The sequence below is a fragment of the Podarcis muralis genome, chromosome 15 (genome assembly GCF_964188315.1).
Source record: "Podarcis muralis chromosome 15, rPodMur119.hap1.1, whole genome shotgun sequence".
Classification (NCBI taxonomy): Eukaryota; Metazoa; Chordata; class Lepidosauria; order Squamata; family Lacertidae; genus Podarcis; species Podarcis muralis.
Window position 1 is genome coordinate 31,810,315 of NC_135669.1, and position 27,342 is coordinate 31,837,656.

Sequence of the window (27,342 nt, forward strand, 5' to 3'; positions counted from 1 at the left end):
TCACAAATAAACAATCAGCTTTTATTGTTTGAATTATAAAACATGTCAGATTTTTGGCAAATATTTTACAATTTCATTCCTTCTTTTTTTCAACAGCCCGTGGAAGAGAGAGCCTTCTTTTCTTTTTTTTTAGGTGATGGAGAGTTGGGGGTGGTGGGAGAAGGGGGAGGGGAATGATGGAAATCAGAAGATGAACATTTTGATGGACTTGCTTTAAAAGTAAAATAAAAAAGGAGGGGGAGGAATCTGACCCAAGTTCCCTCCCACCAAATAAAAAAAAAAATCCAATTTCACATTTAATTCCACTATCCAAAAGAGGCCATGTGGGGTATAAAGCAGCAGGCAAAACTCAGCAAAGTTTGCTGTGAAAAGCCGTCAGAAAGATGGGGTAGGGAGGGGGGGATCTTCACAGCTGTTCTTAGTAGGGTCGGTTGCGTTGATCGCTTCTGAAGTCATTTCTGGAAGAGAAAGAAAGGAGGTTGTTTTTTTAACCCGAATACCTTCCTGTCCAGTGACTGTACCCTAGAACCAGCCACCTGGACTCTGGACCTGGCTGGCACCCTTGCCAGCAGTAAAGGTCTGGACAGCTTCAGTGGGCCAGGTGTAAATTTGTGGACAAGGCACCCTAAGCCAAGTTTTCCAAAAAACTTCCATTTTCTCATCTCCTTCCTCCGGCCTTTGACTCCTGAGATGTGCATTTCCAGGACCCAACCTATGCCTGTGGATGTAGTATGTTTTAACTGCTTTTAACTCTGAATTTTAAAACTGTTGCAACCCACTCCGGGACCTGCTGGTGAAGGGCAGGTAACAAATCATCACGATCATCAGCATCTCCTGACCTGTGGCCTATCTAGACATAACACTTTTGCTTTTAAAACTGTTCATTGTACTGTGTCTACTTCTTTTTAAAGCTTGTTTATTTTTATCAGTTCCTTCTTCTGAATATTTTAAATTATTTTATGAAAAACACTTGCTTTTTGGGGGGTTGATTGGTTTTACAATCAATCCCTCGTCTCAGGGAACTATGGGAAACTGGAGCTATGTAAGGGGGAATCAGGGGCCTCCTAACAGCTCTCAACACCTTTCAGAGACTACAACTCCCAGGATTCTTTGGGAGGGGGAAGCCCTGGCAGTTTAAAGTGGTATCATAGCGCTTTAAATGTAGGACGTGAATGTGGCCGAAGACGCAATGATGGGGAATACTGATTTGGGTAAATCCCAGATCTAACAGGCCCTTTGGCCATTCCAATAAGTAAATAAATTCAGCACTGACCGGCCTCCCATTTTTCCGCCAAAGCCACCGCCTCTGCGGCCTCTGAATCCCCGGTCGCCTCCAAAGCCTCCCCGGCCACGGAAGTCTGTAGGGGGGAAAGCAAGATGAGCAACACAAGGGAATGCTTTCTCCAAGCTGTGGCATCCTGCCCCCCACCCCATTTCTGGCATTGTGGTTTGCTTTGGGGTTTTGTTTTGTTTTTTACACACCTCCTCCTGATGGATGCCCATCATCCGGCCTGGGCTCATCGCACTGATTGCAGGAATTTCGACGGGCAAAATTCATATTGCCGCAGCTCCTGAAGGAAACAAGGAAACACGCGTTTTAGAAAATGCTCTGGATATTTTTTTGGGGGGGACACACTTGGAAATGCTAAATTGTGTTGTTGCGATTTTTGTATATTGCGTTTATTTTTATTACTTTTGTTTCCAGCCCTGCAACTGAAAACATATGAGGAACAGACTACAAATACCATCAATAAAACAGAATGGAATAAAAATAATAGCCGGTGTGGTATAGTGGTTAGAGTCCTGGCTGGGCTAGGACCTGGGAGACCAGGGTTGAAACTCGGCCATTAGGCCCACTGGGTGACCTTGTCACTCACTCTCAACCTAACCTGGACTGAGCCCCCAGCCAGTGGTTAGGGATGATGCAGCTCTTGAGTTCAACAACATCTGGAGGGCCACAGATACCCTATGCTGCTCAGCTTGCATTGCAGCTTCCTATGTTCCAACATGGAAGAAGATGAAGCCCTTATTCAGATACAGGCCTAAGGATAGGAACTTACGGGTTGGGGCAAACCCAGTCACCACTTTTGGGTTCTCCGCCTCGGCCCTGGAAGCCGCCGCCTCTTCCGAAGCCCCCTCCTCGGGAACCTGCCGTCACAAATACACTGCAGTTAGACCAAAGAAACACATGTGGGTAGGACTTAGCCGAAAAGCATCAGAATGGCCTCTGCTCCCTGCTTCGGAGAGAGGGACAGCCAAAAAGAGATTTGGGGGAGAAAATTGCTCCCACGCTCAGTCTCGAAATAAGAGCACCTCTGGATCATATGCAAAGGCGACCAGGGAGGAGGTCCTGTTCCTACCTCGGCGACCACCACCACCACCACCTCCATTGCCTCCTCGCAGGAATTCAGGCCGTCTGGTTGCAAAGGAAACCCTGATAACACTGCCGTTGAATTCCTTTCCTGAAAATAAAAATAATAATAATTCTTTTTTAAAAAAAATTAAAAGGAAGGAAAGAAAAATCCACAGCTGCTCAGGCACAAAAATGAAAAAGAAACCGCCCATCACAGAATCCTAGGAGAGATGGCTAAAAGCTCGGTTACTTGCCTGAGGATATGTATTCCCTGTGCTCTCACCCCCCACAAAAAAACCAGTTCCAAAAATCTGAGGCAGCTTTCCTCAACCTTTGGTTCCCAGATGCCGTTGGACTACAGATCTCACCATCCTTCAAACATGGGCCGTGCTGGCTGTGGATGATCTGAGATGTTGTACTACAACATCTTGCATCTCAAGGACCGTATGTTATAAAGTAAAGCTTGTTGGTGCCTACAAGAACCTTTAATTGAGCCAGGAGGAGGGAGAGAGAGTAGGGTAAATAAACAGGCCATGAGTTCTCCAGATCCTGCCTCCAGTTCCCCATCACTCTTGATCTTAGTTGTTTTAAGACTGCTGCATAAAAAGGAGGAGGGGAATCATGCACCGGCTACTGAGAGGAAGGCAGCCAGTCTTACCATCAAACCAGTCGATGGCTGCCTTAGCAGACGGTGGGTCATCAAAAGACACTGTCGCTTCGCCTTTTGGCTTCCCAGTATCCTTGTCCGTATAGAGGTTAATCATGAGTTTGCCAGTTTTCTTGTTAGTCTGGGAAGAAAAAAGAAAGAAAGGCATGTCGTCACCCTCCATATAACACAGAACTGCTGCGTCTGGCATTGGTGGTGGGGGACTAATGTGGGGCAGGACTACACAGGGTTATGGTTCTGGCTTTCTCTGATCTTCTAGACATGGCAGATTAAGCCACAAACTGTGTGACTGGTGCCCATGGCACTCTCTCAAATTTCCAAAAAGTGCCACTGACCTAAGAAGGCTGGCACCTCCTGCTCTGGGGCACCAGCAACTAGAGAAAGGCTGTTGGGTGCCAGAGGGGTGAATCCCCACCCACACATCAAATATATATCTGGAAACATGTAACAGCCATGTTTTTGCAATGGATGTGCACATTGGTACAAGCAAAAATTTTGAGCGGAGGCTAATAAGTGATGGGTCTCCATATGGACAGGAAGTTGGATCACTAATCTTTTGGTCTTTTCACTCTGAGAACTTCCACTGGCAGAGATCCAGCAAGAAACTGCATCATCAAAAACAGAGGCCAGGTGACAGTGAAGGGGGAAAACCCAGACAGATTTTGGGAGTTGGTTAACAGAGTTCATCACCACCAAGTCCTACAGGAACAAGAGTAACTTCTAGCTGAATCCATGAGAGTTAGGGAATGAAGTGGGAAGGTATAATTAACTTCTTGGACTCAAGACAGAAAAGCCAGCTGCTTTCCTACACCCACCAGGCCAGTGACTTCCTGAGATTGTCAGAGACCAAATTCAGACAGCTAAGGCACCAACACCAAGGTGTTGTGTGTAAAGAATAAGTCTGATGCCTGCCCAACAATTATGGACACCCACCAAGTCCAACCTTAAGTATGCTCCAATCAGAAACTTGAAATGCCTCAGTTTTCCGATTGGTCATCCTATTTAGGAGATGTACCTTGCTTTTATCCATTTGAGGATTTTGTTATGAACTATCACCTGCCTCAACGGCATCGTCCCCACAATCTTACCAGGTTTCTCTGGTAAGTAGTTTTACTACTTCACCCACCTTAATGACACCTATTTGCTTGAAATACTCGGCAACTTGATCTGCTGAAACGTCATCTCCCAGTCCTTGTACAAAGATGGTGTTGTTATCAGAGTTGTCAGACTCCGAATCTACATCACAGAGGAGCCAGAGTTATTTTAGAACCTGAAATAACTTCTGCAGGGGCCAAGCTAGAAGGAACAGATTTCCAAGACTACTCAAGTCAGAACAGTCACCATTGCATCTGCAAGGCTCATCGGCAACAGCCCACTATGGTATGGAAAACTCTGCATGTATATGGGGAAGCTGTGTCAGAGAACTTAAGTTTAGGAAATAGAATAATAGAACTGTAGAGTCAGAAGGGAACCCAAGGGTCATCTAGTCCAACCCCATGCAATGCATGAACCACAGCTGAAGAATCACTGTCAGATGCCCATACAAAATCTGTTTCAAAGCTTCCAATGAAGGAGAGTCCACCACCCTCTGAGGGAGCCCATTCCACTGTCAAACAGCTCTTACCCTAAGAAAGTTCTTCCTAATGTTTAGTCAGACACTCCTGTCATTTGATTCAGTTGGTTCAGATCCTACCCTCTAACGATTCAGGACCTGCTCTCAGACAGGAATGATCAAATTACTTTAACAGTGGCTGAATTTCTGAGTGCTGTCCATGTAGAAAGACTGAGCCATTATAAAGAGATTTAGCAGTTCTTAATTGATCGGTGAGGTGGTAGTGTTGTATTGCATTATTTATGCAAATTGATTTTATCTGGAGTTAAAGATCTGACTGGGACAAACTTAAGTTATGTTGAGTTCATATTTACACAATTTGTATACGGTGTTTGTTTGATAATGTGTGGTTTGCTATGCCTAATAAAGGATATTTCATTTCCTACCCTCTAGAGCAGCAGAAAACAGGATCGCTCCATCTTCCATGTGACAGCCCTCTTACATCAGCTCTCAAGTCTTCTCTTTGCCAGGCTAAACATAAAGCACCTAAGAAGATTGGTGCACCTCCCCGTTGAAGAGGAAGACTGCTGTGTGCCGCCATTGAAAGTGAAGGAAATTACAGAAGGCTGTGGAGCTATGTGCTGATGTGCTTACCTGTGTCTGGCTTCTGCCCATAATCCCTCTGACCTGAGAAATGGTTAAGAGAAAAACCAAAGGGTGTTTTAGCCAAAACAACAACAACAGCTGACGATACACAAACTGACCACGTAAATGAATTTTGAATTAATGAAAAGGTATATGCAACAACCCTTAAGCCGAGACAAGATTTAGAAGAGATGATTAAAAATGAAGGAAGGTGCACCCAAGAAGAAAACTGGTCACAGACTTTTTTAAAAAACCGAAGGTTGTGGCATCTGCCACCCAGGTTTATGGGGTGGGGGGTCATCTTGTGGGTCCTGGCTGGCCATTCTCAAGTCGTGTGCCGCGATTGTTCTCTCATTGGTAGGTTTTGCTTAGCAGAACTTTGCATTACGCACCACTCAGTGGCAAGGAAAGGAACAACAAAAAAATCCTTTCATGCAAATGGACAAAAGGAAGAGAAAAGAAACCGGAATCCTGGTTTTTAACTTTATTATTACGAGCAACTTTTTTTCTTTTTCTTTTAAAGCACCAGCCTCAGCTCAAAGAGGGAAAACAAAGAGAACAACAAAAAATAAAATGCTTCTAATGGAACATGGTATTTGGTGGCTTTTAAAGACTGTTATTTATTTATTTATTTATTTATTGGCCTTTTAATGCGGAATTTCCACTGAAATGTTTTATTTCCGATGCTCAGCACTTACCACCAAAATTTTTGAAGCCACCTCGGTCACCACCACTGTAGAGGAAAAATTGAAGAAGTGATTCCTTCTTTTAAAGTCTCTACACCCTGAGCCCAAGGGCTCAAAAGCCACACTTACTGAATGTTACCGTGCAGCTGATGAATGCATCCCCTAAGAACTGGCACACACTCCTTCAGCAATAAATAACACGTGCTCAGCTCCTGCTCTGGAGCTCTTGTTAGTCTCATTGATTAAGAGAAGAGGGTAGGTATGCAGGTGTTCCCAGGCCCACTTCTGCAGCCCCAAATCCCAACAGTAATTTGTAAGATGCCATTTACACCTGGGATGCGCTCAACAGGTGTGCATGTTGCAGCCACCATCCCACTGGGTTTGTTTCTTGAGCTCTTTCCTAAACTATGAGTTCTGTTCAGACCAAGGAGTTTATTTGCTGTGAATGGTTGATCATGGGGTTTTGTTTTGGGAGAGGGGTGTGTATATTTTTAATTGTGCACACGCTCGAGGGAAAAGGTCTGATCTGTCCTTTGCAGAAGTTTATGCACACTATATAGACAGCAGGTACATGATAAAGAAATAAAGAATAATGCAGTTTTCTATTCACAAGGGCACAAGCCTGAGATAATGCTTGCCACCAGCAAACATCCTACAGTGAATGCTAAAAAATCGCTTACCACAGAATTCCCTTTACACACAGTTGAAGTTCCAAACAGTGTGGGTTTCCTTTTTTCACACTCAATCATTGCTTGCTTTCCTACCCACTTGAGTAATTGCAAAAGATGTGTGGGTGTGCATATGCATGAGCGGGAGGGAGAGGGAGACTGTTTCTAGGCTAACAACAGTTAGTCTGGACTAGCAGTCACAGTGTTTGACAAGGAAGACCTGGGCTTAAATCTGCATCAGTCATGAAGTTCACTTTTGGCCAAGCCTCCCTCTCAACCTAACCTTCTTCACAAGGTTGTTGTGAGGATACAAGAGGAGGAAGTTCTATGTGCCATCCTGAACTCATGGCAGGAAGGGTGGAATAAAATATACTCAGGCTCATTTTTTAAAAAAATGACAGCCTTTCACGAGTTTGGAGAAATACCACCCTCTGGCTTCCAATAAAATCTGCATTCTTAGCTGTGCAGCACAGCATTTGGGTTAGGTAAAGGGACCCCTGACCATTAGGTCCAGTCGTGGATGACTCTGGGGTTGTGGCGCTCATCTCGCTTTATTGGCCGAGGGAGCCGGCGTACAGCTTCCGGGTCACGTGGCCAGCATGACTAAGCCGCTTCTGGTGAACCAGAGCAGCGCACGGAAACGCTGTTTACCTTCCCACCAGAGCGGTACCTATTTATCTACTTGCACTTCGTGCTTTCAAACTGCTAGGTGGGCAGGAGCTGGGACTGAGCAATGGGAGCTCACCCCGTCACGGGGATTCGAACCGCCAACCTTCTGATCGGCAAGACCTAGGCTCTGTGGTTTAACCCACAGTGCCACCCACATCAGCAGCCTATGAAGCTCACTCCATGAACATGGGTCAGTCATTCTCTCTCAGGTCGAGGCTGGTCACTATTTGTCAGCCTATCCTAACTCATAAGGCTGCTGTGAGGATAAAAAAGGAGGGAGGGGAAGCTTGTAAACCACCCAGAGTGCATTGGAAGGGTGGGATAAAACAATGCAAATAAATAAATAATTCTGGTCCTAAAACCTAGGAGCAAAAACACATCTAGTTTTTAAACTCCAATCCAGATGCTTCACACACAAAAAAAGGACTGACAGATATATTAACCTACAGTCATGAGCAGACTCATTCCTTATTTGGGAATTATTTTACATATGTGAAGGGAACAAGGGAACAAGCTTCAGAATGCCAACCTTTGCTCTCATTCAAGCCTCCCTGCATTGCAAGAGTCACTCCAAGTCTTATAAACAGAGAGGTCACATTTGGAACCAAACACAGGGCTGTCATATCAGTTTGGGAATGTCATGGCTGCCCCCCTCCAGGTTCTGGAGGCTTTCTTTTGCTTTTTAAAAAGCAGGATTCAGATTTTCAAAGTGCTAAAAAAATACAAGTATATCCAGATCCAAGCAAATGCAAAAAAAAAAAAAAATTGTTCTCAGTAAGAGATAATAAAGATTGGCTACATTCACATCATACATTTAAAGCGCTGCAACTTCCCCCAAATAATTATGGGAGCTGTGGTTTGTCATGGGGGCTGCAAGTTGTTAAGAGACCCCTATTCCCCTCCGAGAGCTACAATTCTCCCTTTTCACAGGGAGCGGTGGGAGGGGAATACTGACCTCCTAACAACTCTCAACCCCCTTAAGAAATTCCAGCTCCCAGAATTCTTTGGGGGAAGCCAGGACTGGTTAAACACATGTCTCATAGAGCTTTAAATGCATAGTGTGAATGTGGCCGAAAAGTATAGAACGCCAGTGAGGTTTGCTGGACATCAGAGAAGGTTTATATTTAGAGATACTGACACACAACAGAAATTGTATCCGGTTATAGACGGTTATTTTAATAGTTGTGACCTACTGCACTCAACTATGCCACCCACCCAACTCCTCCACTCTGAACCTGAGCAAGCTACAACCAAGCGCTTCTGAACCACTGCCCTTTCCTTTCTGTGTCACCAAAATACACTCTTCCTCCGTCCTCAAGTAGCAGCCTGGTTTCTGTCCAGCTGCACTTTGTAGCTTAAGCTCCCACAAGGGCTTGTCAAACACTTTAACCTGAGGCACGAGAGGGAGCGAGAAGGCAAGGCCCTCTTCCATCATCAGCTTAAGTGGGGCCAGTGCCTTCTCACCTTCCACCCAAACAAGACTCCAACTAGTGGCAGGCCCAAGTGGCGGCAAAGCACAACCAACGTTCCTTAACTCCTGACTGGTAGGGACCTATTTCACCAAGTGACACACTATTTATACTTATTTAAATTTAAACTGTAAGCCAGTACTTAACTCCGGAATTTGCAGGTAAAGGGATTAATCAGTGCATAATTTAAAGCAAGGTGTGTGTGGGGGAGAGCCTGCCGCTGCTAGCATGAACAATGGTCAGGGATGATGGGAGCTGCAGTCCAGGAACATCTGCAAAGCTCCAGGTTCCCTGACCCTGGTGGCCAGGAGATTTAGCTGCAGAGAAGGCAGGTGGAACACCAAAGGCCAAGGTGAAGAAACTGGTTTTGCCCAAGGGCCACAGTCCCTCTAGGAGCAAAATGGCAGCGGTGGGCAGGGCAAAGTCAAATGTGAGTGAAGCAACAGGTGTACATTTTACCTTTGGACAGTACCTTTTGACACCAAGACTATCCCCCACCCAGGCAAGCAAGAGTTCAGGGACACATTCCAGTCAGGCAAAAACATTCAAGGAGAGTATGATGCAGGGCTGGTGAAGGGGATGGCCTGGGGAAGATGGGGTTTGGCTGAGGAAAAGGATGTGTTTTGGAAAGAGTCCTGTGAACCAGATACAGGAGCCCAGAGGGCTGCATTTGACCAGGGTAGGAAACATATACGCAGTTTTGCCTCACCTTAATAAATCTGGTTCTATTTTATACCTTGTTTTTGAGAACCTGCAGAGGTGCAATATGGCAAGTAGTCCTCCGCCAAGCTTCTGCCCCCTTTCCCTATTTCCTACACGAGCATCAATGGGCAACCTGAGCTTCGGCTTGTGACATCTCAACAGGCATGCTACCTCTCTCCAGCATGGCCTGTCTAGATGCAAGCTTGCATTCCAGGGGCAGGGAACCCTTCTCAGCTAGAAAGCTGAACCCCTTCATGGACAACATCCCAGGGGCCACATGCCAATGGTAGCAAGCACGGGAATAAGCAGCCGTGAAAGAGAATGGGAGCAGGAAGGCTGTGGACTTCTGGAAAATAGGGTACCTTCCAGCCACATTAAAGCCAGACATTTCTACACGTACAAACCTCTCTTCATCCTCCTCCCAAGCATGAATAATCACCACAATTTAAAGGACACATTCCAGCTAAGGGAAAGCATTAGAGGTGTGTATGGAGTGGGGGTACTGAGTGGCCTCAGGTTTCCCCACATCCATTCCAATCTCTTTGGAAGAGCAGCCACCACTGCAAATCTTGTTTAGCAATGTGGAAACATTTATTGCCCATCACTGGCTTCACACAAACTGCTTTATGAGGCAGCTTCCAGCACTGCAGATATAGCCTGCACTGTCTTGAAGTTGCCATGTGACAAGCCTGCTTTTACTAGACTCTGCTCTGGTAAGAAACTGGCCACAGATAGCCAGCCACACAGTCAAGCAGAGAATCCTTTCTGTCTGGGCAGGAAAGCCAGTATATCCCTGCCTGCCGTAAACACTCCACAGAGCTCACGGAACTTCATCAAGCTGGAAATCAACCATCCTAAGTTGGGTTTGGGATTCTTAGTTGGTAACATAATTTTTAAGGGAATGCTTGCTAATCATGAACAATAGTAAACTATTAATTATATTTTCAGTATCGCTTGACATCATACTGTCTTTAATAGTCAGAATTGCTTGACTAAATCATGCTGATATAGTCTTAGGAACGCAGCAGCCAGGGCTTGTATGCTCAACTTTAAATCATTTCCCTAAGGAAGAGTGTTCATCCATTTGGCTTGCTGAGGTGTAAAATGGGGAGAAAAGCTGGCATGACCTTATGAACTGGGCCTGGGGGAAACCAGGCACCCAAGCCCAGCTTAGGCCCAAGCTTATGGGTGTCTCAGCTCAATGCCCCCCAGGGTCGCCAACTGAACAGAAAATAACCTAGCTCAACTTGTTCCGGTGGCTGTAGCCTTGCTGGGGTTTTCAGGACTTGCACAATTCCAACTGTGGGGCAATGCTTACTGACCTCACCCCAGAGTGCTCACTGTCCATGCATGGGGGCGGGGCGGACGTAGGTTGCCCATGTGACTTAAAACCTGGCACGATCATGGTTACACTTTAGATTGCTGACCCACAAATACTGTGGGCAATGGGGCTGGCAAGGAAGAATGGCAGGGTAAGGCAAGGGACCCTGACTAGTGTCATTTAAGTCATAAATGCCTGAACATGGCTTATAACAGCTGTTTGACTTGGTTTTCTCATGGTACAATCAAGCCAAGGTGCTGTTAAAAGTTGAAGGGCCTGTCAGCTGAGAAGAATCACTGCCCGCCTCACTTGTTAAAATGAACCAACAAGTGTAGCCGAATTCTTTGCTGAAAGTATGGCTGGCTCCTACTGGTCAACAGGCACTGGAGGTGTCCCATGATACCCAATTATTTTATCTTGCAGAAAGAGATTCCATTTCTACATTGGAGAATCTTGGTTTGTATGCCATTCCCACCAATTCTGTCCAGTTTTCAGGCAGTACCCATCACAGAGTGCTTGAAGAAGAAGAAAAATCTACTGCCTTCAAATCTCAAAGGTTTTTGCATGAGCATCCACTCAAGCAAGCCTGAAAAATAGTGGAAGAGGCAGCCACATACAACATCTGCAGCTACTAGTGTAAAAATCCTTTACCTTAAGCCCAACATCGGACCTCTGCTGTCAGAATCGAACCTGCTTCCACCTCCTCGGGGCCCACCATAGCCTCTGTTGTCTTCGCCATACCTACTCTTCTCACGACGATCATCTGAAGGATTACAAAGCAGTTACTGTGGACTGATAGACAAGAGGCGTTTCCTAACAACTAGGCACCCTTAACGAACTACAGCTCCCAAAATTCTTTGGGGGAAGCCATGATGGTATCATAGTGCTTTAAATGTATGGTGTAAATGTGGCCTAAGTGACCCTGGAGGATTATAGGCTACCGAAGCATGTGATGCTGCTTTCGTTAAACATTTCTGGGCAGCCTGTGCAAGGCTTACCTTGCATGTTCTGGCCATAGCTTTCCTTCTGCTGGGATTGGTAGGACGGCTGGTTCTGGCCGTACGATCCTGGCGGCTGCCCGTAGTTGGACTTCTGGTTGTAGGAGCCTTGCTGTGGCCCCAAATCGTGCTGCTGGTCGTAGGAGCCTCGGTTTTGGCTGTAACCTGACTGCTGGTCGTACGAGCTCTGCTGCTGTCCCTGCTGGCTGTAACCCGACGGCTGGTCAAACTGCTTCGGCTGCTGGCTGTAACCGGACAGTTGGTCATAGGACCCTGGTGGCTGGCTGTAACCTGAGGGCTGGTTATATGAACCTGGCTGCTGCCCATAGTTGGACTTCTGGTCATAGGAAGTCCTATTGCTGAAGTAGAGGAGAAAACTGATGAAGCATGACTGAAACGTGCAGAAGTTTCGTCAGCTTATTGACAATGCATATACAGGACAGAGTTCCAAGGCAGTCAAGTCAACGGCAACTCAGATCATGATAGCATGCTTTTTTGGCATCTGGAGCACAGGAAGCTACTCAATACAATCAGAGCACTGGCTCATCTAGCCCACTGCTGTATACCGTGAAATACAGCCACTCTCCAGGGCTTGAGACAGAGAGTCTTTCACAACCCTACCTAGAGATGCTGGGGATTGAACCTGGGACATTCTGCACATAAAACAAATGCCCTGTCACTGAACTACAATGTAGGAACCACTGCTGAAGAATCACTGTCAGATGATCATCCAACCTCTGCATTAAAATCTCCAATTTCTATCAGCCCAATTTCAACCAACCCCATCACGACTAATTCCTGGACGGCCACAATCACCTCTGCTTATATCGTAACGACAAGCAGAATCCCAGCTTAACTCACCCAGCCAATAATCTACACCAGCAATCTTCGCCCCCCGAAACTGGCAGAGAACAATGGAGATTTCATTGCAGGCATATAAACTGGTCCAGCAAAAGCCTAAGAAAGCCAGAATTAATCTGTATCCCGCCCCCCCTTTCCCCAATCAGGATGCCAATGCAAAAGAAAGAGTAGTTAAAGAATTAATCTTTCTACAAGTTTTCACTGCTTCGCAACACAGAGAACTTTACAGCAGTTGTAGCTGGAGGATGTTAGTAGTTAGTGACGTACTTTTATCAGGTTCAGGCAAAACAAGTCAGTCTCCTTACCTGCCTGATGGCTCTTTCTGCTGCCCCTGACTGCCGTAAGACTCCTGGCTGTAAGAGCTCTGGTTCTGATTTTCATATCCCCCATATCCTTGCTGGCCGCTCTGCCCATAACCTGAAGATCCAACAGGGAACGCTTTAGGTAAACGGTTGCCCCTGAACAGTGCACACGTACAAAAATGTCAGCATGCTCAGCCAAACCTGTCTGGGTCTGTCCATAGTTTCCTTGATAGCCTCCATAACTTTGCCCATAAGAGGAGCTCTCCCCACTCTGCTCATAGCCAGGATAGCCCTGCAATCGAACAGGAAGAGGGCAAAAGAGAAGTCAGGCCACAGGCATTTGTGGAGACCAGGGAAGTAAACCAAGACAGCCACTACAGCGGTATGCTTTGGGCAGGGAAACCTGGGTTTGAATCCCCTGATTAGCCACAAGGCACAGTGGGTGGCCTTGGGCTAGTCACAGGCCCCCTGCCTAACCTACCATACAGGGTTGTTGTTATTTATTGAGTTTTATGTAACTTTGAAGCCAAAATAGGCTTCTAAGCAGCTGTGAGGATTAAATGGGTATCCCCCCCTTTTTTTAAGGGTTTATATTTTCCAAATAATTGTATCCCGCTTACCCCTCACTCACTGGCTTTACCATTTTGTTTTGCTGTTTGCTTTATTATATTGCAAGGTACAAATCTTCTTCATGCCATTTTGGCAGAAGGGCTGGGGTGTGCCAACCACCCCTAGATATGTGCATGCAAAAGTGGGCTATAAATGTGATTGTGACATAAATCAGTCCCAGGTTGAGAAGGCTGAACAGGGCAAGCTATAGACTACCTCTGTTCATGTGGCTCAAGAAAAAGAACCCTCTGAAGTCTGGAGTAGCTGGCAACACCAATCCGCCAACCAATTATCACAGGAGTGGAGAACCTTCAGGACCTCTCCCAGGCCTCCACAGGCTGTTCTGGCCAAGCCATGCCCATATGCCCTATACCTGACATTGCATGTGATGTGACATGGCAGCTTAGTTGCCTGGGTAAATCACACATCAGGAGAATCAGCCTTATAGAAGAAGAAGAAGAAGAAGAAGAAGAAGAGTTTGGATTTGATATCCCGCCTTTCACTCCCTTTAAGGAGTCTCAAAGCGGCTAACATTCTCCTTTCCCTTCCTCCCCCACAACAAACACTCTGTGAGGTGAGTGGGGCTGAGAGACTTCAGAGAAGTGTGACTGGCCCAAGGTCACCCAGCAGCTGCATGTGGAGGAGCGGAGACGCAAACCCGGTTCCCCAGATTACGAGTCTACCGCTCTTAACCACTACACCACACTGGTGTACACTGATACAGTACACTGTACACTGATACAGATTCAACACTGGCCTGGAAGGACTTTCTACTCTACGAAATGTAAAGGTAAAGGACCCCTGGATGGCTAAGTCCAGTCAATTTTGACTATGGGGTGCAGCGCTCAACTCCACTTTCAGATCAAGGTCGTTTGTCCACAGACAGCTTTTCTGGGCCATGTGGCCAGCATGACTAAAACACTTCTGGTGCACGGGACACCATGACGAGTGCCAGAGCGCATGGAAACACCGTTTACCTCCCCACTGAAGTGGTACCTATTTATCTACTTGCACTGATATGCTTTTGAACTTCTAGGTTGGCAGGAACTGGGACAGAGCAACAGGAGCTCACCCCATCGCATGGATTTGAACTGCCAACTTTACGATTGGCAAACCAAAGAGGCTCAGTGGTTTGACCACAGCGCTACCCACATCTCTCCACTCTACCATTACCACTCTACTATAACATGAGAAATAACTCATGATAGAGTGTGATCGTGCTTGCTTTTAATGGCAAGCACTCTATCAATCCACATGTATATTTTCTGCAGTCTAAATCTCAAATGGGCTCCTTCTTTTGTATCTCATTAGTCACACTTGATTGTTCTTCCCACAAAGTTCACTCAAATACCAGCTGTCTATCTCTCTCAAGAGGACCAAGAAAGACATTGATTACACCATGATCCTGTCATAAAAAAACTGATGCTGTGATTTATTTTTTAAAGCAGCACAAAAGTGGTCATTTTGCTCACCTGTGGTGCCTGTCCATAGCCTTGATTTCCTTGATTGCTATATCCTGTGTAGCTGGAAGAGAAGGTGGCAGATAAGTGTTATTTCCACACAGCACCTCCCTAGGGGCAAAAAGAAGAATTCACATCTATCTGAGCATCCTGCAGCATCTTAAAGCAGTTCTTTGTTGCAGCTTAAGCTTTTGTGAACTGAAGCCAACTTCTGGCACACAAACATTATCCACAGAACCTGAAGTTTAGGGAAGGGCACAAACTGTTCCTGCAGAGACATAACTCTGTTCTTGTTGACCAGCAGAAAGTATAGAAACCAGTGACTCTGGAAATCCCTAGTGACACCTTCTAGCCAGACGTGGCACACGGTCTGGCACTTTGTTCTCTTTGGGAAAAACATATGCACCTGGGCTCTTTAGAGCAGCCTTCTTCAACTTGGTGCCTCCATATGTTTTTGGCTGCAACCCTCCATGATCTCCAGTCACCAAAGCTGTATGATGCTGGGGCAGATGGGGGTTGTAATCCAAAACATCTGAAGGGCACCAGGGGAAGGAGAAAGCTCTAGAGGAATTACTGAGTTCCTTTTATAGCACGTCAATAAGTGCTAATTTCCCACTGGACCAACTTCGCATCAGAAGTAATTTGCAAAGAGCGCCTTCACTTAAGACATCACTTCAGCACAGACTTATCTCTCCAATTTGTACAGCTTTAGGCATTTGAAACCAGACCAGCGGTCTTGCTTATTTTTGCAATTCAATCTGCACCATATGTAGATTTTTTTTCACATTATGGAAGGGCCGTAGCTCAGTGATAGAGCATTTGCTTTGAATGCGGGAGGTCCTAAGTTTACTCCCCAGCATCTCCAGGTAGGCGTGGGAAATATTCCTGCCTGAAACCCAGGAGAGCCACTGCAAATCAATGTAGATAATGCAGAACTAGATGGACCAATGGTATGGCTCAGTTTGGCAGCTTCCTATGTTGCAATAAAACAAACCTTGTTTAGACATATACACACACACTTTGTGACTAGATCTGAATTTTACCCACAGCAGTTGAGGCTACTTTATAGATCACCACTTTAATTGTGCCATCCAAATGAAAAGTTTGAATTTGGGGGGCCATCCAGTCATTTTAATCAATACAGTACGGTTAGTACTGTATATAAAACCCTTAACAGCTTGAAACCAGCTTATTTGAAAGACTGCCTTACCCCATTTTGTGCCCATTCAACTGCTTCAAAATGTGAAATGGCACTTTCACAAATTCCACATAATGTTTGTTACACACTTGCAAGGAATCTATCCTTTTAGCATGACACCTACTCTCTGAAACTTTGAGCCTCTTGTTATTAGGTAGGCATCATTGCCGTACAGTGGAACCTCGGTTTAAGAACAGTCCTGTTTACGAACAATTTGGTTTACAAGCTCCACAAAGCTGGAAGTAGTGTTCCGATTTGCGAACTTTACCTCGGTCTACAAACGGAACAGTGGAAGGGCACCGGTGGTGAGAGGCCTCATTAGGGAAAGCATATCTCGGTTGAAGAACAGATTTGGTTTAAGAACAGACTTCAGGAACAGCTTAAGTTTGTAAACCGAGGTACCACTGTACTGCTTTTGAAGCCTGCTAAACCCTTTTTTTGTTTAGGCAAACCTATCCAGGTGAGCAATTTTATGATATATTTTTGTTTCTAAACTGTTGGTTTTATCTATACAGTACAGTATTTGATAAAAAAGTTATTATGTCCACTTGTTTTTAAAGTTTGATTTTACCAGTATTTTCTTATGAATGTTTTATACTGTTTTTATGTAAACCGCTTAGAGGTTTTTCTGATTAAGTGATATATAAATCTTGTTAAATAAAGTACTGTAAAATAATAATGCATCGGGCAGGAGAGAAAGGGATATAAGGGACAGGTATTTGTACTTGTTTCCCTGTGAGGAAGTACACAAGCTGTTCTTTTTACCTGGTTGGGAGAGTGGGACAGGGGAGGCTAAATGGTAACACTGAGCAAAAGGGAGGGTGGCAGAAATGGCTTCTACATAAACTGTAACTCTGCATGTGGGAATTTGGATGGAGGAAAACAATTCCAAAAGAAAGAGGCAGAATGGTAACTACCAACCCTCCAAAAAGCCTCAAGAAGATGGCAACATATTACACCACAACATGGGGGTTCTTGTGTTTTTCTCCACAGGTTTAAGCCCTATACGGTATCATCATTAGATATGCATACCTTTGTTGCTGATCTCCAGAATGGCTGAAACTTCCAGAATCTTAAAGGAACAAAAACAAAAATAAATTCCAAGCAGGCACTTATGTAAGAAATGAACTTTTCAGCCAAAATTATGATGAATTGGTTATTTGTGATGAGGAGCTCAATAATTTATTTTACATAACGAAAGCTGGCACAACCTCTTAGGAAGTCCTCTGTTCAGATGATTTCAGGCTCTCTTGAAGGGAGGCATGTGTGTTACAATGCTGCTCGTCTGCTTTTAGAAGCAGGGCATCACATCCATACCATACATTTAAAGCACACTGTTTTCCCCAAAGAAGCATGGGTAAACTACCCCCACAGAGCTACAATTCCCAGTGCCTTTGAACTACAGTTCCCAGGATTCTATGGGAGAAGCCATGTGTTTTAACTTTATGAAATGACTGTGACTAGGGACTTCTAAATTGTATCAGAGCAAGGCTGCCAATACCAGGAAAATCTGCCCGAGCTACATGCAAATGAAAATTAACATTCAGGCTTGATGAGATCTTCTCCTAGAACCCCAAAAGCCACCAAATACGAGTCTTTCAAGTGTGAAAGACAAACATGTAGAATTAAAGAATCCAGAGTCTAGGGAATTGTTCTGAGTACGAGAAGTATTCAACACAGCTGAGTGAAGGTTTTGGCCTCTAGCTTTCTCTCTGCTCCACCACTACCCTTTTTTCACATATAAAAAGTACATGGTAGGGCTGGGTAATATCTGGTTTTCAGTATCGCAATATATCACCAGCTAAACATCACAATATATCACAATGTCTGAAATAAGGATAGAACTATGTAGAGACGAACACATGGCAATAGTCTCCAAAACTTTGCAAGAGTTGGGAGAACGTGTGAAGGGGAAGCAAAAAGTTGCAGGGAATGACCGGATCTCAAAGCAGGTGTAGCTTTCCTTCTGCCAAGAATGGAAAGAGGGGCGTGGATGGCTGAATGCTCACTGGCAAAGGACCATCATGGATTCATATTGGATTTGTAGGAGTGGCAGTAACTCTGTTCCCTGCTCCATTCCAACCTGATAATGGGAAGAAAGTCTAAAAGAGGCCCAGCCTTATTGCAAGAATAGTTCCCTGTACGTGTTTTTAAGAGAGACTAGGAGAGACCCTCCTTTAAAGCCAGTCTTAGATAAATATCCCAGTCCACAGACCCTCACATGCAGCTGCAGTCCTGCACAGAACGGAAGATGAAAATCCCAGCATGTTCATCTGTGGAAAAGATTGTTGGTGCTGGGGTTGAAAGGGTGGGGGACACAAGATAGAGGAAGTTCAGATGTGGGGCCAAAGTTCACAGCGCTTGACAATCATTGCCTTAAGTATTTATTTTTTCGATCCTCTATTAGAGATGTCAGCAACTGGAGATGAACAATTGAGAAGACAGGTGGGTACTTGTGCTGAGCATGATTTCAGACACGGTGAATGAGGTGTGCAGTATCTACAACTATAAATAACTCATCTTGGATATCATTTGCTATTTAATATAGGTGCATGGCTAGCCATGGTGAACAGCGTCAGAACCCTCTTAAAGATGCCTGTGCCCAGCAGAAGTTTGCAATGTGTTTCCAAAAACTGTTTTGATTCTCTCCTCCCTTCACTTACAAGAAGCCTATTTCCAACTTGAACTCCCACTGCGAAAGAACTCTAAGACTGCAACAGCCGCTTGGAAAGGGCTATGCTCTGACCACCGCCAAACATTCCACACAAACAGCAAGAGCACATATGCCTCATAAGCGCCCCCCATTAGTAGTCAGCATCTTCCTTAACGCTTAAGAGCAGCCTTCCCAAACCTGGTGCTCTCCTGATGTTTTGGACTAAATCAGCCCCAGAAAACATAGCCAGTGGTCAAGGATGTTGGGACCTGCAGTCCAGCAAGCATCTGGAGGACCCTGGCTTGTGAAAGGAGAAAGGACTATATTGTAGTTGAAGGGCTGAGGCTGAGAGAGGGGTAGAGGGAACGGTTCATATTCCAGCCACGCAAAAACACTCAAGGAAGGTGTGAAACACTGCCAATGAAAGTTGCAGCCTGGGGACAGCACCAAGGGCCCAATAAGGAAACCCAGGGGGGTTTTCAGATTCAGGACCCACCTTTAGATCTTTTCAATCTTTTCAGATCCAGGTCCCACCTTTAACTCAAATATCTGCATGCCAGTGGTGCTCCTGCTGTGACCCACCTTGTATCAGACATGACCCAGTAGTTGATCCCAACCCACTAGCGGAAGACTACTGTATTGCTTTTCCCAAATTACAAAAACATAAAAACTGCAAAATATTACTATAAAGCTGTAAAACTCTGAACTATTGCCAACAACATTTTTATTACTATTTTTAAAAATAAAATAATATTGTTATTATACATCCTTCAAGGATTCCAGTTTAAAAATAAATAAGCCACAAACTTAGGCGCCACTCACGCCTCGACTGGCCAAGAATAGTCCCAAGGGGCCTTGAGCACGTGAGAAAAGTCAGCTGCGAGGCGAGCGCGCAGGCGCACTCGCGGGTCAGTCGAGCGCAACCTTTGCAAAAGGGCCTGAAACTTGTGGGAGGAGTCATTGCGCAGGCGCAACCCTCTCAAATATGGCAACTGCCAGACCCGCTGGGGTCCTTTCCTCCTCCCAGAGGCCACGCCCCCTCCCGCCTCCCTTTCAGTGACAGCCTCAAGCCCCGGTTTCCCCCAGCGAGGGAGGCGGCCACCTACCCGACGCCATCCCGGTCAACGACCCCGGCGGGGAAAGAGGTGAGGCGGGGGAAAGACGCGGGACCCCGGACAACCCGCTCCGTCGGCCACTCACTGACTGACTGACTCTGCCAGCAGCGGCAGCAACAGCAGCGTTGTCGACGCCGCCGTCGCTTCGGCTGCGGGGCGGCGCAGCCAATCAGAGCGGGCGGCGCCTACCAACTGAACAGCGCGCGCAAGAATGGGGGGGGAAGCGATGAATAGGCGTGTTGGAACATACCTATTGACGCCCTACAAGGGGGTGTGAGAGAGAGAAGAGAGAGCAAGAGTATTGTTCCAATCGATGACGGCCGGGGAGGTTCCGTCCGTGTTCCAAAGCGGGCTGTACCACCTTGGCGTACAGAGGAGGAGAGGAAGGGACTGAATGGAACGTACCACTGTGGCTTCAGTGAAATAATAGCTTTTGGGGCTCTTCAAAGCGAAGGGGAAATGTACTAATGCATTAATATCCCAGCTTTCAGCCAAGGAGCTCAAGGCAGCATATATAGTCTTTTTATTTTTTACTCACAACAACCCTATGAGGTAGGTTAGATTCAGATAGTGTTCTGCCTAATACCTTTATGACAGCGAGAATTTGAACCTGGATCCCGTCCAAACACTGTAACCACTACACACTGGGTCCCCGTAATTACTCAAGAGGCAAAACTGCGATTTTAAGCCTCAGCAGGGTGTGTGTGATGTACACACCATTTTAGTTTGCTTAGAATTGAATGAGAGGGAACCTGTGAAAATAGCAGATTCATATCAGGCATTCCTTTGGAAATGGCAAGAAACCCAAAAATCCGTACAATGTTGATATCAGCTGTTGAAATCAGTGCAGCCATGAAAGGTTCAGTTTGCTATCTTGATTCAAAATTACACCCAATTATATCCAAACACGGATGCGGGTGGTGCTGTGGGTTAAACCACAGAGCCTAGGACTTGCTGATCAGAAGGTCGGGGTTCAAATCCCCGCGACGGGGTGAGCGCCCATTGCTCGGTCCCTGCTCCTGCCAACCTAGCAGTATGAAAGCACGTCAAAGTGCAAGTAGATAAATAGGTACTGCTCCGGCGGGAAGGTAAACGGCGTTTCCGTGCGCTGCTCCGGTTCGCCAGGAGTGGCTTAGTCATGCTGGCCACATGACCCGGAAGCTGTACGCCGGCTCCCTTGACCAATAAAGCGAGATGAGCGCCACAACCCCAGAGTCGGCCACGACTGGACCTAATGGTCAGGGGTCCCTTTACCTATATCGAAACACAGATGAAAGTTGCCTCCTTAACCTCAGGAGCCATCAAGCAAAATTTAGTGACGATATCTTAAGAAGTGTCCAAATAAATAGAGGATCAACAAACAACTTTCCAAACTGTAGTAGATAGTGTCTCTGACAGTGTGCAGAGTGCACTTGGCTGTGTAATCAGAGCAATTCCCTCACACATCCTAGCAATAAGGGTTCATGCCTTAGGAGAGCTGTCACCTCTTTCCCCCCACAGGCATGGTTATTGGGGCCTTTAGCTGCTATACAACAGATAGAAATTATAAAGGTGTTGCTTTCTTGGTCATCACCATGCCATAAATTAATAGTACTGTACAAATCTAGTTCCTGTGCTTTTAACAGCTGCATCACAGTCAATGCCTCTTAACCTAATCTACCTCAGAAGGTTGTTGTGAAGATAGAATGGGTGGGTGATCTGTAATCACCTTGAGCTTCTTGGAGGAAGGGTGGCATAAAATATACTATTTTAAAAAATAAAATGACAGCAAAATTTGAGCCAGTAAAACTGGAGAAGAGTTCTGAGGGCCACTAAGAGAGGCATGAAGGGCAAAATGTATTGGTTACACTGGTGGCCTTACCTTTCCAGGCTCAATTTAAAGGTGCTATGTTGAGTCTTTAGAGCCCTGGACGATTTGGGACCATGTGATCTGAAGGACTCTGTGCACCTGTATGGATCTGCCCAAACTGTAAGATCAGGAGAGGTCTTGCTCTTTGCCCTGGCGGCAAGAACCACGAGGCTGGCTGGTAGTGGTGGGCAGGGACTTCTCAGTGGTGGTTCCACACCTCTGAAATGCTATCTTTGTGGAGATACATATGGCATTATTGATAGAATAGAAGTCTGCTGAAAACAGAGTTCAAGGGGACTTACTCCCATGAAAGCCAGTATAAGGGGATTAGAGGGAGGGGCTGAATCACATTGAGTCATTTTATTCTGTTTTAGCGCCAATTGTAGTTGAGCGCATAGCATGGGTGGAGTGTCGGTCTAGGACATGGGAGACCAGGGTTCAAATCCCCACTTGGCCACATGAAGCTTACTGGGTAACCTTGGGAGTCAGTCTCACTCTCTCAGCCTCACCTACTTTGCAGATTGTTGTGAGGATAAAATGGTGAGGAGGAGAAGCATGTAAGCCACCTTGAGCTCCTTGGAGAAAGATAGTGGAACAGAAGTGCAATAAATAAACAAACAAATGCTGTCTTAAGCCTTTTGTAACCTGTTTGAGTGGATGCCCGAGGGGCAGGGCATAAGCCATCCTAACGAAGTGCAGACATGCAAAGAAATGACTCATCAGCCACAAAGTTTAGAGGGAGTGGAAGGGAGTCAAGTTCCTGCAAGCAGACTGCTAGCTGAGAGATGGGAGAATCCACAGGCTCACTTTACTCCAGAAACTAACTTCCTACTGGATCAGAAGACCGGAGGGACTAAACAGAACAGCCCCTTCGTAGGTTCGGTGAAGAGGAGGGTCTGTTTCGGGTCTGGCTGCCAGGGAAAATTGTGAGTAACACTCTCTCCCTATTTTAAGAAAACAGAAGTCTTTTCCCAGCATTGCTGATGTGAACAAAGATGGCTTCTCTCTCGCCGGGAGGGCAGTAGCAACAAATCTGGAAGGAATTAAGCTACAGTGGTAGCTTGGGTTAAGAACTTACATAATTCGTTCCAGAGGTCCGTTCTTAACCTAAAACCGTTCTTAACCTGAGGTACCACTTTAGCTAATGGGGCCTCCCGCTGCCGCCGCACAATTTCTGTTCTCATCCAAACCAAAGTTCTTAACCTGAGGTACTATTTCTGGGTTGGCGGAGTCTGTAACCTGAAGCGTATGTAACCCGAGGTACCACTGTATTTGCAATGTATTTTATCCAGTCTGCTGGGACAAGAACATGCTGTGTGCTTTGCCTTCTTCTCTCTTTCCCTTTACTCTCAGTTGGTTAGAGTGTGATGCTGATAATGCAAAGGTTGCAGGTTTGATCCCTGTTTCGGGCTCCTCTGTATTTCTGCAGGGTCTCCTCCAGTTCTCCAATTCCATGATTCCATTAATCTCCCCCTCCCCAGCTGCCCCCTGGTTTCTTTTCTTTTGCAAGGGACCTTGGCACTGAGCAAAAGTGCCTCCTGCAACAAAATGTTGCAGCATTATCGGCACTCCTTACGGGAGTGCTCCTGTTCAATGTGCTAGCCAGCTAGCCAGGCTCTCCTTCAGCAGACCATTCCCTGTCCTTTCCTTTTCCAGCTGACACACAGTATTCCATGGCTGCTGGATATGCACAGTCCTCGTTGGGTTGGGCTTCTGAGAAGGGGTGGGGCTGGCTTTCTCATTTGTTTTCCATAATTTTATTTTATTTTTGTGCTGCTGCAAAGCTCCACATTCCTGCAGATATATTCCGATGCAGCCCACTGGTTTCTCAGTAGACCACATTTAGACTCCAGTCCAGTCAACACTTGGCCACTTGAGTTTTCTATTAGAGGGAGTAACAATAATCATTCCGCACTTGTAAGACGTTGCTCTGTTAGTGTGGAAGCATCTATATTGTGGAACTTCCTGCCTATTGACATCAGGCAGCCGTGCCTTTGCTGTACTCTCTATGGTGCCTCTTAAAAACATTTTCCCTTTCCAGCCATGTAGAATGTTTAGCATATAGCTGGTTTTAATTATTTTTGAATGTTTTAGTAGTTCTTTTTAACTGATCATTTCGCTGTTTTATTCTTTTCATAAACCTCTTGGAGATTTTATTAAGATTTGCCATACATCTGGGAAATCCCAGGCATGTCCTCTTTTGGGGGGGCCTACATGCCTATCTGGGGAAATTTTTAAATATAAAAGCAAATGTCCGGGGTTTGGGGGGGTATTGTGTGCTGGTGGCTCGAGTTCAGGCTCTGGGCTTGGGGTGGGTGGTTTGGTAGTGGTGGTGGATAGCTGGGGGGGGGGGGCGCAGCTCAACAACTCTGCCCCCAAAAATATTAACAACTTTTTTGGCGATTGCCTAAAAAATGCTCAACAAATATCCGGATTGATACCTCTTGAAATACGGTAACCCTGTTTTATTACAATTGAGCTGTGTATCAATTTTGTGAAATGAATTTTTTAAAAGCAGACGCATTGAAACGAAGGGAACCAAGTTAGTTGTATCCATTACTTTCAACGGGTCTACTTTGTAGTGTTCTGTTTCTTTATATACCACCTTTTGGCTGAAGGGGAAGCCCCCCCCCCCCCCCCGAGGCGGCTTACAAAAAATAAATAGATATAGAAGAACACAAATTCAAAAACAAAAACCCTAATATTTCAAAAGTATTTAAAATATCCATGGTCCTGCCAAAAAGGCAAAGAGCATTCTCTACAAAAGCGTCAAGAGAGGAAAAGAGCATCAGCTCTTCCTTATGAGAAAAGCCCTAGCTCGGGGGTTCAATCCCAGTTTCAATCCCTGCTGGCATCTCCAGGTAGGGATGCGAGAGATTCTTGCCTGAAATTCTGGAGAGCTGCTGCCAGTCAATGTAGGCAGTACAGTGGTACCTCGGGTTACATACGCATCAGGTTACAGACTCCGCTAACCCAGAAATATTACCTCGGGTTAAGAACTTTGCTTCAGGATGAGAACAGAAATCGTGCAGCGGTGGCGCAGCGGCAGCAGGAGGCCCCATTAGCTAAAGTGGTGCTTCAGGTTAAGAACAGTTTCAGGTTAAGAACAGACCTCCAGAACGAATTAAGCTCTTAACCCGAGGTACCACTGTACTGAGCTAGATGGACCAATTGTTTGACTCCGTATAAGGTAGCTTCCCATGTTCCTATAAGTGTCCCAGGCAGGGGGATTGGGCAAAGCATGTGGAGATGCTTGTGCCTTGTGATAGTTCCAGCAGTCGCTGCCTTGTTAAGACTATTGCTGGACACAGCTCACTGAAAGATTGTTAAAGCTGCAGATTTGCCCTGTGCTGCATCACAGTTCTATTCAAGATGTACGTATCCAAATCCTGCAGGTGCGGCCGGACAGCATGGCTTCAAGGATCGCGCCTCTGCTGGGCCTGTTCCTCCTCGCCATCTCCACCACCAGTGTCTCCCACGCTCAAAGCTCAAAGGCCTTCCAGAGGAAGCACGTCACGTTTCTGGATCACATAGACCACAACCAATGCACCAGTGAGATGCGGAACAAGCGGATCTCTCAGACCGAGAACGGGTGCAAGCCGCTCAACACTTTCATCCATGCTCCTGAGCAAGTCGTCGATCAGGCGTGCACGGCGGGGGAGCCATATGTGATCCGGAACCAGGAATACAAAAAGAGCCCCAAAAAGTTCCGCATCACAAACTGCAGGCTCTCTCAGGCACACGGGGACGACTGCGAATACGTGGCAGAAGCCAGCAGCTTGAGATACATTGTTGTGGCTTGCGACCAAAACGGCCGGCCGGTCCATCTGGAGAGGACGCTCACCGATGCAGCTGCCGGAAAGCCAGGCGACAAGCAGCCGAGTTTGAACCCAACCAAGAAGCCGTCTAATTCTGCAAGTGTAATAAGCGCCCACTGGGTTCGAGGGCAGGGAAGTTGGTGCATGGGGCGTTTGGGGGGAGTGCTGCTGTCTCTTTCCCTCGTCCTCTTCTGGTGCCTTTAAGAAGGAAATCATTTGAAGACAAGCTTGTTTCTGCTGCATTTCCTCTGTTCAGGCTCCTGTGGAAGACACAAGAGTGCAGGGCTGGTAGGAAATGGTGAAAGCCAGGGAGCCCCACAATTCCTGTTGCCACACTTGCACAGTGAGCATCTTCTTCTGAGAAGACCTAAGGAGCTCTGCAGGATCAGTCCAAGGTATATCTAGACCAGCATCCTCCAACCAACCAATGGCCAGCCAGATATTCACATAAGAACCTGCTGGTCAGGCCAATGGCTCACCTGGTTCAGCATCTTATTATCATGGTGGCCAAGCAGATGACCCAAAGGGAAACCCACAGCAGGACCTGAGCATGAGAGCCCTCCCCCCTCCCGTGGCTCCCAACAACTGGTATTCAGAAGCATTGCTGCCTCCGACTAGGGACTTCTTTTGCTCTTTCTGAAGCTTTTCAAATTTTACAAAACCCTTTGTAACCAGAACTGTGCACAGTATTCCAAATGCAGCTGCAACATAGATTTTTATAACAGCATTATGATATCTGTATTTCCCCACATGCTAGATAGGGGCAGGGTCCTGGCAGCTGGACGTTTGATCCAGCTGTTTTGGGACTAGAAGAAGAAGAAGAGTTTGGATTTGATATCCCGCCTTTCACTCCCTTTAAGGAGTCTCAAAGCGGCTAACATTCTCCTTTCCCTTCCTCCCCCACAACAAACACTCTGTGAGGTGAGTGAGGCTGAGAGACTTCAAGGAAGTGTGACTGGCCCAAGGTCACCCAGCAGCTGCATGTGGAGGAGCGGAGACGCGAACCCGGTTCCCCAGATTAGGAGACTGCCGCTCTTAACCACTACACCACACTGGCTCTCAATTACTACAATTCGCATCATCCCTGACCACTGGTCCTGTTGGCTAGGGATGATGGGAGTTGTAGTCCCAAAACAGCTGGAAGGCCAAGATTGGCCATCACTGAGCTAATACCTTCCAACACTTTGTGGGGCCCTGGAGCAACACAGATGTTTAGGGGTTAGGCCTGAGGATATTTTCTGCAGAAGAGAACACTGCCTTCCTTCTTTTAATACTTAAAAAGTGCATATATTTGGCCAAAATAGCACGTTAGTGGATTGGGAGGGTATATCCTTTCAATATAAGAAATTTTTCTTATCTCCAGTATTTAGCTCTTGCTGCAAGAGCTATTGAAGAAAATAGTCCTTGATCTTTTCGAATTACATTTATTGCATAACTCAATAAAATAAGTTCTAAACTGGCACATTTTTTGTGATTCTATGGACTTCATTTATGGTATCAGGCCAGCCTGAGAGATGCCCCCAACATTATTCAAAGAGGGAAGTAGAGTGGGCTCCACCTCTGAAAAATTGGGGCCGTCTCTTCACATCCAGTACACCTGAGGAGAAAACTGAACTTTTGAACTTGCCTGGATGTAACTTAAAAGGTTGCCCGAATGTAGCAGGGACAACTTAGCCCATGATCTGCAATGAAATATATGTCGCTGCCTTAGCTCACCCAGCAATGGGTGGTGATTGTTGAGCCTCTT

The 27,342-nt window shown here is 46.1% G+C and overlaps 2 protein-coding genes across 5 annotated transcripts; one reads left to right on the forward strand and one right to left on the reverse strand.

Annotated features, from left to right (window-relative positions):
• TAF15 (TATA-box binding protein associated factor 15) lies at positions 1-20,053 on the reverse strand. Of its 3 annotated transcripts, XM_028707833.2 has the most exons (16): positions 19,920-20,053; positions 17,193-17,232; positions 14,975-15,026; positions 13,095-13,185; positions 12,897-13,008; positions 11,731-12,089; positions 11,384-11,495; positions 5,916-5,950; positions 5,227-5,259; positions 4,147-4,256; positions 3,012-3,141; positions 2,361-2,462; positions 2,061-2,148; positions 1,483-1,571; positions 1,274-1,358; positions 1-458 (listed from the first exon to the last, which is right to left on the reverse strand). In XM_028707833.2, exons 1-16 carry the CDS (start codon positions 19,927-19,929, stop codon positions 419-421), a joined length of 1,488 nt encoding a protein of 495 aa, XP_028563666.2. In that variant the 5' UTR covers positions 19,930-20,053; the 3' UTR covers positions 1-418. The 3 variants fall into 3 exon arrangements, with proteins under 3 accessions (XP_028563666.2, XP_028563667.2, XP_028563668.2); XM_028707834.2 differs by lacking the exon at positions 13,095-13,185 and having other exon boundaries at positions 12,897-13,049; positions 14,975-15,073; XM_028707835.2 differs by lacking the exon at positions 13,095-13,185 and having other exon boundaries at positions 12,897-13,049; positions 19,920-20,019.
• LOC144325700 (ribonuclease pancreatic-like) lies at positions 19,834-27,057 on the forward strand. 2 transcript variants are annotated; one of them, XM_077919788.1, is made up of 2 exons: positions 19,834-19,958; positions 25,173-27,057. In XM_077919788.1, the coding sequence occupies exon 2, from the start codon at positions 25,188-25,190 to the stop codon at positions 25,797-25,799; it is 612 nt and encodes a 203-aa protein (XP_077775914.1). In that variant the 5' UTR covers positions 19,834-19,958; positions 25,173-25,187; the 3' UTR covers positions 25,800-27,057. The 2 variants fall into 2 exon arrangements, with proteins under 2 accessions (XP_077775914.1, XP_077775913.1); XM_077919787.1 differs by lacking the exon at positions 19,834-19,958 and adding an exon at positions 22,219-22,703.
• The last annotated feature ends 285 nt before the right edge of the window (positions 27,058-27,342 follow it).